Genomic DNA, 10,716 nt, shown 5'->3' with positions numbered 1-10,716 from the left:
TATATGTATGTATGTATTTATACATGTATGTATGTATGTATGTGTGTGTGTGTATGTATGTATATATGTATGGATATATGTATGTATATGTATATATGTAAGTATGTATGTATATATGTATGTATATACGTATATATGTATGTATGCATGTAAGTATGCATGCATGTATGCATGTATGTACGAATGTGTGTATGTATGCATGCATGTATGTATGTTGATGTATGTGTGTATGCATGGATGCATGCATGTATGTATGTATGTATGTATGTATGTATGTATGTATGTATGTATGTATGTATGTATGTATGTATGTATATACATGCATGTACGCCTATTTTTTTCTCCTGCCTGACCCGCTGAGTTACTCCAGCAATTTTGTGTCTATCTTCGGTGTAAACCAGCATGTCCAGTTTCCTCCTATCTGACTGTGTGACCATTCCATCCACCACCCCCCCCCTCCTCCCCTCCCCCTTCCCCCCTCGCCCCACGTCTCACCCTCTTTCTCCCCCCCTCTACCCATCCCCTCCCCTCCCCCCACCCCCTCCCTCACCGGTGTGGCTGAAATGAGCCGGCCAGGTCTCTTGGCAAACGACCAGCAGACGCCCGGCGCTGGAGCAGGTAAAACAGGCTGAACCTGCGCTGGGCGTCACGGGAGTTGGGAAGAAAACCGCTTGTCGCGGCTCCAAGTTCTCACAGGGCAAGCGGAGGCGAGCGAGCACCCAGCCACCTACCGACCTACCTACCTGTGTGGTCGCGTAAGACCCTCCAGAACCCAGAACACAAGGGGGCGAACGCATCCGGAATGCATGACCTGGACAGCAATCAGAGCGTGTAAACAGGGGCGCAAGAGTGTTGAACTGAATCCCGGATAAACATATTCAAGAAAGTAGCTTTGAAAGCTACACCGAAGGTGGCTGAGTGACGGAAAGAGAGAGAGGGAGAGGGAGGGAGGCAGAGAGAGAGAGAGAGAGAGAGAGAGGCGGTTAGTGAGGGCGATGCATGTTACTAACTAGTGTACCTGCTACTGAGTTACAGCAAGTGGCAGAAAGACAAGGACCGGCTGAAACATCGAACAGCAGTGGAATATGGAGGATAGTGCAGCAGCCATAACATTGGAGCTACAGGCCGGTGAGTGGGACGGGATGGGGGGGGGGGGGGAGGGTGGTGGTGGTGGTGGTGGAGAGGGGTGGTTGTTGGGGGGGGGGGGGGGCATAATCGAAGACTGTTACTCCCCCCCCCGTGTGTGGGTTGGCGGCCGGTGGGAGAGTGAGAGGGAAGGCGGTAAATGGTCGAGTCTATTCTTCACACCTATTTTTTAAAGGACATTGTCGTTTATCAGGTTGAGGCCCAGAGAATGGGGAATGTTTGTTTGGAAGAAACATAAAAAATAGGTGCAGGAGTAGGCCATTCGGCCCTTCCAGCCTGCACCGCCATTCAGTATGATCATGGCTGATCATCCAACTCAGTATCCTGTACCTGCCTTCTCTCCATACCCCCTGATCCCCTTAGCCACATCTAACTCCCTCTTAAATATAGCCAATGAACTGGCCTCAACTACCTTCTGCGGCAGATAATTCCAGAGATTCACCACTCTCTGTGTGAAAAAAAAAATTCTCATCTCGGTCCCAAAAGACTTCCCCCTTATCCTTAAACTATGATCCCTTGTTCTGGAATTCCCCAACATCGGGAACAATCTTCCTGCATCTAGCCTGTCCAACCCCTTAAGAATTTTGTAAGTTTCTATAAGATCCCCCCTCAATCTTCTAAATTCTAGCGAATACAAGCCGAGTCTATCCAGTCTTTCTTCATATGAAAGTCCTGACATCCCTGGAATCAGTCTGGTGAACCTTCTCTGTACTCCCTCTATGGCAAGAATGCCGTTCCTCGGATTAGGAGACCAAAACTGTACGCAATACTCCAGGTGTGGTCTCACCAAGACCCTGTACAACTGCAGTAGAACCTCCCTGCTCCTATACTCAATATACAAGAATGACACTGTCCGGCCTTGAAGGAGGAACTGCAGATGCTGGTTTACCAACAAAAAAAAAGACACAAAGTGCTGAAGTAACTTAGCGGGTTAGGCAGCATCTCTGGAGAACGTGGATTCTTGAGAAGGGTCCCGACCCGAAACATCTGGAGAAGGGCGACGCGGTGGGACAGCGGTAGTGTGTGTGTGTGTGTGTGTGTGTGTGTGTGTGTGTGTGTGTGTGTGTGTGTGCGCGTGTGTGTGTGTGTGTGTGTGTGATAGTTCTAGTGTGTGTGTGTGTGTGTGATAGTTCTAGTGTGTGTGTGTGTGTGTGTGTGTGATAGTTCTAGTGTGTGTGTGTGTGTGATAGTTCTAGTGTGTGTGTGTGTGTGTGATAGTTCTAGTGTGTGTGTGTGATAGTTCTAGTGTGTGTGTGTGTGTGTGTGTGTGTGTGTGATAGTTCTAGTGTGTGTGTGTGTGTGATAGTTCTAGTGTGTGTGTGTGTGTGTGTGTGTGTGTGTGTGATAGTTCTAGTGTGTGTGTGTGTGTGTGTGTGTGTGTGTGTGTGTGTGATAGTTCTAGTGTGTGTGTGTGTGTGTTTGTGTGATAGTTCTAGTGTGTGTGTGTACGTACGATAGTGTACGGGGGGGGAGAAGTCCGCAGGGCCGAATGGTCAGTTTCCGCGCTGTATCTCTGAACTAAAAAAAAACTTAAGATGCTGCCCGACCCGCGGAGTTACTCCAGCACACATTTGCCCTCAAAGAATGAACAGCCGGCTTGTGACGGCCGCTCTCTCCACAATCTTTTAAAATGTCAGCGAGTTCCGCACCTGCCGCCGCGACGCAGGGGAGACAATGGGAAAAGTTGGGAGCGGATCCAGATCTGCCGGGCAGCGAAGCGGAGTTGAGGATCCTGTTTCTCGGTGGCCGCTCCCCGCCTCGACCGAGCCTGCAGCGGGGCAACTGGGGTGTGGGGGGGGGGGGGGGGGTGAGAAGCGTGGACAGAGGACCGCTATAAACCAATTCATTCAGTGGCTCCGGGGCACCCGCCGCACTCTGGTGTAGCTGTGCAGTTCACGACATAGAAACATAGAAAATAGGTGCAGGAGGGGGCCATTCGGCCCTTCGAGCCAGCACCGCCATTCATTGTGATCATGGCTGATCGTCCCCTATCAATAACCCGTGCCTGCCTTCTCCCCATATCCCTTGACACCACTAGCCCCTAGAGCTCTATCTAACTCTCTCTTAAATCCATCCAGTGACTTGGCCTCCACTGCCCTCCGTGGCAGGGAATTCCACAAATTCACAACTCTCTGGGTGAAATGTCATATGTTCCCGATGTTGGTGAAGTCCAGAACAAGGGGTCACACACAGTTTAAGGATAAGGGGGAAATCTTTTAGGACCGAGATGAGAAAAAAAATTTTCACACAGAGAGTGGTGAATCTCTGGAATTCTCTGCCACAGAAGGTAGTTGAGGCCAGTTCATTGGCTATATTTAAGAGGGAGTTAGATGTGGCCCTTGTGGCTAAAGGGATCAGGGGTATGGAGAGAAGGCAGGTACAGGTTACTGAGTTGGATGATCAGCCATGATCATATTGAATGGTGGTGCAGGCTCGAAGGGCCGAAGGGCCTACTCCTGCACCTATTTTCTATGTTTCTATGAAAAAGTTTTTTCTCACCTCAGTCTTAAATGACCTCCCCTTTATTCTAAGACTGTGGCTCTTGGTTCTGGACTCACCCAACATTGGGAACATTTTTCCTGCATCTAGCTTGTCCAGTTCTTTTATAATTTTATATGTTTCTATAAGATACCCCCTCATCCTTCTAAACTCCAGTGAATACAAGCCTAGTCTTTTCAATCTTTCCTCATATGACAGTCCCACAATCCCAGGGATCAATCTCGTGAACCTACGCTGCATGCCTCAATCACAAGGATGTCCTTCCTCAAATTAGGAGACCAAAACTGTACACAACGCTTGAAAGATTCAGTGATATGTTCATTGGTGATGGGAGCAGAATGAACCTACAAACAAACATCTTTGGTATGTGGAAGGGCGCTGGTTAGCATGCAACAAAATCTTTTCACTGTACCTCAGTACACATGACAATAAATTAAATTGATACGGCTCACCATGGTGGTTGAGGCAGGTACGACCCCAATGTTAAAAAAAAAACATTCAGACAAGTCCATAGATAGGACAGATTGAGTGGGACATAGGCTAGATGCAGGCAAGTGTGACTAATGTAGATGGGCTATTTTGGCCAGTGTGCGTGACTTGGGCCAACGGGCCTGCTTCTGCGCTGTAAGACTATGACTCCATGCCAAATCTCAGATGCCAAAGAAAGTGAACTCTTGAGGGAGTGAATATGCCGGAGGGAATGGATGGGAAGGAGTAGGAAGTCCCGCCTGCAATCGGTTCAAAACGCCGCAGCGAGACTCCTGACGGGTACCCGTAAAAGGGACCACATGTGGTTCTGTTGGTAGTTTGTTTGGTTGTTTGTTTGTTTGTCTTTTTGCACAAAGTCCGCGAGCATTGCCACTTTTCATTTCACTGCACATCTCGTATGTGTATGTGACGAATAAACTTGACTTGATCACCCCGATTCTGGCCTCTCCACTGGCTCCCAGTACGGTACAGAATCAATTTCAAGCACCTCTTATTCGTATACAAAGCCCTTAACGGGCTTGCCCCCCCCCCCCCCCCCCATATATGAAAAATCTTATAACCCACTATTCTACCTCCAGGTCCCTCAGGTCGACCGACTTGGGGCTACTGACTATCCCGCGGTCCAGGTTTGAGCTCAGGGTCGACCGCGCTTTTGTGGTTGCAGCACCTAGACTGTGGAACAGCATCCCACTCCTCATCAGAACTGCCCCCTCCATCGACTCCTTTCAAAACCTATTTCTACTCCCAACTCCCTAGCGTTTATGAGGCCCTCTGAGGGGGTGCGGTAAACAGTTTATGTATGTAATGTTTAGGTCTGTGTACCATTGTATGTAGCACATTATGTAGCAGGAAGATTGATCCCGATGTTGGGGAAGTCCAAAACAAGGGGTCACAGTTTAAGGATAAGGGTCTTTTAGGACCGAGATGAGAAGAACATGTTTCACACAGAGAGTGGTGAATCTGTGGAATTCTCTGCCACAGAAGGTTGTTGAGGCCAGTTCATTGGCTATGTTTAAGAGGGAGTTAGATGTGGCCCTTGTGGCTAAAGAGATCAGAGGGTATGGAGACAAGGCAGGTACAGGATACTGAGTTGGATGATCAGCCATGATCATATTGAATGGTGGTGCAGGCTCGAAGGGCCGAATGGCCTACTCCTGCACCTATTTTCTATGTTTCTATTAGTACCTGCACTGATGTACAGCACTTTGGTCAATGTGAGTTGTTTTAAAATGTGCTATACAAATAAAATTGACTGACTGACTGAACTGCAGATGCTGGTTTAAACCGAAGATAGACACAAAATGCTTGAGTGACTCAGCGGGACAGGCAGCATCTCTGGAGAGAAGGAATGGGCGACGTTTCGGATCGAGGCCCTTCTTGAGCCTGATTTGTTTCGGTCAAATTCAACTTTGCAAATTCGGTTGGGGCTGCAATCTATCAGGGACTTGGGAAGGTTTCCAGATCACCTCCTGACGCTGAGCTGCATTTAACAAGCCCATAACTTCTAGGTACCTGTGTGTGTGATTGCTGTGACTCATTTTATCATGAGATCAATCAAATGTTAATTGCTGGGCATGTCAACGGGGGTATCTCCAACCAGGCACAAAGCCAGAAATGCCTTGAATTCTGAGCCTGCGTGACAAAGGGAGGTGTATGTCCTTCAAGATTCAATGAGTGTAGTCAGAGGGCCAAAGAACCAAGAGCAAGCTATCAACTACTGGGCATGTTCACACACTGTCAAATAGTGAGACATAGAAACATAGAAATTAGGTGCAGGAGTAGGCCATTCGGCCCTTCGAGCCTGCACTGCCATTCAATATGATCATGGCTGATCATCCAACTCAGTATCCCATCCCTGCCTTCTCTCCATACCCCCTGATCCCTTTAGCCACAAGGGCCACATCTAACTTCCCTTTCCCATAACCCTGGAGATTTCTCCAAGTATTTATCCTCTTGCATTTATCCTATTAACCAATTGGTATCAATTGGTATTAGGCAATTGGCCAAGAAAGCAGCACAGTAGTGGAGCTGCTGCCTCATTGTGCCAGAGTTATAATGAATCAGCATGGAAACAGGCCCTTCTGCCCAACTTGCCCATGCCGTCCAACATGCCCCATTTACACTCGTCCCACCTGCCTGTGTTAAGCCCATATCCCTCTTGAACCTTTGTACCTATCCAAATGTTTTTGAAACATTGTGATAGTACCTGCCTCAACTACCTCCTCCGGCAGGTAATTCCACAAGCTACCACACTCTATGTAAAAATGTTGCCCCTCAGCTTCCTATTCAATCCCCCCTCCCCCCCCCCCCCCCCCCCACCCCATCAATGTCCTCTGATTCCCGAGTTCGATCCTGACCTCGGTGCTGTCCATGCAGAGTTCTGCATGTTCTCCCTGTGACAGTGTTCTCCGGTTTCCTACCAAATCCCAAAGACATGCAGGTTTGTTGGTTAATTGGCCCAAGTGTGTTGGACACAAAACTGGGGTAGAACATAGGTCTAGCGCGTGGGCGATCGGTGGTCGGTGTGGACTCGGTGGGCTGCAGGGCCTGTTTCCGCGCTGTATCTCTAAACCAAACTAATTGCCCTTGGCTGAGTGTGAATGAATCTCGTCACAGAGCCCTCTTGATCTATGCATTCCAGATCATGCCTCAATTAACATTCCAAACTCACATGCCCATCCAAACCATCTATTTCAACATTTCCTTATGATGTGGACGGCAGCCATTCGGCCCATCCGATCATGTCATAAGGGAAAGGAGCAGAATCAGGCCATTCGGACCATCAGGTCTATTCCGCCATGCAATCATGGCTGATCTATCTCACCCCCCCCCCCCCCCCCCCCCCCCCCCCCCAACCCCATTCTCCTGCCTTCTCCCATAACCTCTGACATCCAAAGGCCCATTTCCTTCACTCCATAGATGCTGCTGCACCCGCTGAGTTTCTCCAGCATTTTTGTCTACCTTCGATTTTCCAGTATCTGCAGTTCCTTCTTGAAAAAGTCCATAATAATCAATGTGAATTCCTTGTAAATGTGATGTGAATGAGTGTGGGGTTGGGTTCGGAGGGGAAGAGAGGTGGTGGGCCGGGAGACAGTGGCGCAGTGGTAGAGTGGCTGCCTTACAGCGCTTGTAGCGCCTGGAGACCTGGCTTCGATCCTGACTATGGGTGCTAAGCTGCCTCAGAGAGCTATTTCATTGCCCACTAATTTTCCCTGTAGCCTATTTTGCCTACAAGCTTTCCTGTGTCATGCAAGCGTTCGGTGAGACTACAAATGTAAACAGTGTGGCAGTGACTCAGCGGGCGGGGATTCTGCCAGAGCGCCAGAGACCTGGAACAGCACAGAAACAAGCCCTCGGCCCACCAAGTCCGTGCCGACCATTTCGTCCTCTCTTATAAATCCTCATTGTTCTGTCAAAATGTATCTACCACTCCATCAATCCCACGTTGATCCCATTTTGTCCTCCCCATATTCTGGTCAACTCTAACTGAAACACAATTTAGAGATACAGCGTGGAATCCGGTCAGCCCCCGACCAGCCATCACCCCGTACACTGGCACTACCCTTCACACCAGGGACAATTAAACGTTTGTTTTGCAGTAGGCAATCGCCTCACAACCCTGCACCTCTTGGGAGTGTCGGAGGAAACTGGAGAAAACTCACGCGGTCACAGGGAAGTACATGCAAACTCCGTACAGACAGCACCCATGGTCTAAATGAAACCCGTGTTTCTGGCGCTGTAAGGCAACAACTCTACCGCCGTGGCTACCTAGAGTGGCTGCCTTGCAGTGACGGAGACCCGAGTTCGACCCTGACTACGGATGCTGTCTGTACGGAGTTTGCATGTCCTCCCTGTGACCACGTGCATTTTTCTCCGGGTCCTCCGGTTTCCTCCCACACTCCAAAGAGGCCCGTGACATAGAAACATAGAAAATAGGTGCAGGAGGAGGCTATTCGGCCCTTCGAACCAGCACCGCCATTCAACGTGATCATGGCTGATCATCCAACTCAGTATCCTGTACCTGCCTTCTCTCCATACCCCCTGATCCCTTTAGCCACAAGGGCCACATCTAACTCCCTCTTACATATAGCCAATGAACTGTGGCCTCAACTACCTTCTGTGGTTGATCGTCCCCTATCAATAACCCTTCTCCCCATATCCCTTGACACCACTAGCCCCTAGAGATCTATCTAACTCTCTCTTAAATCCATCCAGTGACTGGAGGCCTCCACTGCCCTCTGTGCCAGGGAATTCCACAAATTCACAACTCTCTGGGTGAAAAAGTTTTTTTCTCACCTCAGTCTTAAATGGCCAACCCTTTTATTCTAAAACTGTGTGTGGCCCCTGGTTCTGGACTCGCCCCACACTGGGAATTCTCTGCCACAGAAGGTAGTTGAGGCCACAGTTCATTGGCTATATTTAAGAGGGAGTTAGATGTGGCCCTTAGAAGGGGATCAGGGGGGTATGGAGAGAAGGTAGGGATGGGATACTGAGTTGGATGATCAGCCATGATCATATTGAATGGCGGCGCAGGATCGAAGGGCCGAATGGCCTACTCCTGCACCTATTTTCTATGTTTCTATGAATTGACCGGGTGGATTTTCTCCGGTTTCCTCCCACACTCCGAAGACGTTGCAGGTGTGTGGGTGAATCGGCTAATCCGCACTGTAGCTGTAAATTAAACTAAACTACGCTGTCATCTCCCACGCAGACGACCCATCCACAGGTGACGGTGCTAGCCTCACCCCCGCCGCCTCCGTCTGCGGGCTGTCCGACCAGGATTGCGCGATCTGCTTCTCGCCCTTCGACAATGTCTTCAAGCTGCCGAAGCTGCTGAAGTGCGGGCATACCTTCTGCCTCGAGTGCCTGGCCCGCATGAATGTGTCCTCGGACAATGTCAGCTCGGTCACCTGCCCCTTCTGCCGCCACCTCACCCCGCTGCCGTCGGGCAAGGGGCTGCCCGCACTCAACAACAACCAGGCCGTGCTGTCCCACCTGCCCTCGGGCATGCAGACCGTGCCCTCCATCCGCTTCAGCCGGGACAAGGGCAAGCTCTACACCAAGGCTCCCGACCCGGGCTCCTTCCTCAAGCCCGTCAACAGCATCAGCATGAGTCTGGACGTGGGCCAGCCGGCGACCAGGGGACTGGGCAACAGACAGAACATGCCCTACCGCTCCAGGTGGTGCTACTACATGGCCATCTTGTGCGTGGTGCTCCTCACCGTCGCCCTGGTCGTCTCCGGGGTCTTTATCTTTGTCATCGTGCCCTCCGTCACCTCCTTAGGACAGAACTCGACGGGATCCTCATCATCCCCCTAACCCCAACAACCCCCCCAAACCCCCAACCATCGAGGACATGCTCCATCAGTGCCAGGGACTTCAAAAGCCGAGCTTGGACACTTGTCCTACAACATCTCTCTCTGGCCCCTCTGCCCCGGGATTTTTGTCCTCACGAAGCCATCAACAAACTCATCAGGGATAGACACAGCCACAAACTCAACATGGCAAAGATTTTTGCCCTCATCGACCCAGCAACAAACTCATCTGGGCCTGGACTTTGCTGGTAAAGACCCAACACAAACTCAACTCAATGATCGCCCCCTCAACATCGGACCTCCCACGTGATGGTCTTCCTCTTGGTCCTCTCGCCTACAGTCACAGGACATGGTTGGTGGACAGTGCCAATGTATCTCAGAACATCTCCCCAGCTCTGTGGACCATCCCAGTCACCAGGGGGGAGTGCGAATTGGAGGACGATCCCGTGTCAGGAGATGCCATCTCAGGCTTCCTCAACAGTACTGTACCGTCCGAAGCAGGGTGTGCTTTTGGGAGCAGATTCCAAAGCTTGGGATCCAGTGAACTGAAGAGACTGATCAATGAAACTGACATCTGTGAGAGTGAGAGGAGATGTACTCTATAGATGGGCAGATGGAGGTGCAGGGAGTAGAGGGGTATGATCATGTATAGGCAGATGAGATCAGTCTAGCTTGGGGTGGTACATTGTCACAGCAATAGAATTGTTGCCTTATAGCTCCACAGACTCGGATTCGATCCTGACTATGGGTGCTGTCTGTACAGAGTTGTTCTTTCTCCCCATGACCTGCATGGGATTTTTCTAGGTGCTCCAGTTTCCTCCCATATTCCAGAGACATGTAGGTCAATTGGCTTCGGTAACAATTGCAAATTGTGTAGGAGCGTGCCTGTGTGCGGGGATTGCTGGTCGGTGCCGACTCGGTGGACTGAAGGGCCCATCTCCGCACTGTATCTCTAAACTAAATTAAACTTAAATCAAAATCTTTTTTATTTAGTTTTCAGGATCATAACAAAGTGCAAAGTTGTCCATTTGTTACAGAAAATAATTAATAAAAAACAACTTATAATAACATATAACAAGACAACAGCAGTAAAAGAAAAATGAGATACCAAAAATAATCCCACCCCAGTCCCACCTGCAAATATCAGCCTGTCACAACAATAATCCACGATAAATGAATGGGTAGGCTGTTAAGCTGTTAAACTGTGCTTGATGATCAAGCATTTATAAAGTCTGGAATGCATTTAAAAAAGGTCCCTATGCTTTCT

General features: G+C 49.6%; 1 protein-coding gene across 1 annotated transcript; it reads left to right on the top strand.

Annotated features, from left to right (window-relative positions):
• Window positions 1-603: 603 nt before the first annotated feature.
• Window positions 604-10,452, top strand: rnf225 (ring finger protein 225). The gene is made up of 2 exons (XM_033047647.1): window positions 604-1,128; window positions 8,846-10,452. The coding sequence occupies exons 1-2, from the start codon at window positions 1,086-1,088 to the stop codon at window positions 9,451-9,453; spliced, it is 651 nt and encodes a 216-aa protein (XP_032903538.1). The 5' UTR covers window positions 604-1,085; the 3' UTR covers window positions 9,454-10,452.
• The last annotated feature ends 264 nt before the right edge of the window (window positions 10,453-10,716 follow it).

This window comes from Amblyraja radiata, chromosome 30 (genome assembly GCF_010909765.2).
Source record: "Amblyraja radiata isolate CabotCenter1 chromosome 30, sAmbRad1.1.pri, whole genome shotgun sequence".
Classification (NCBI taxonomy): Eukaryota; Metazoa; Chordata; class Chondrichthyes; order Rajiformes; family Rajidae; genus Amblyraja; species Amblyraja radiata.
The sequence above is the reverse complement of the archived record's forward strand: the minus strand, read 5'-3'. Positions and strand labels throughout refer to the sequence as shown.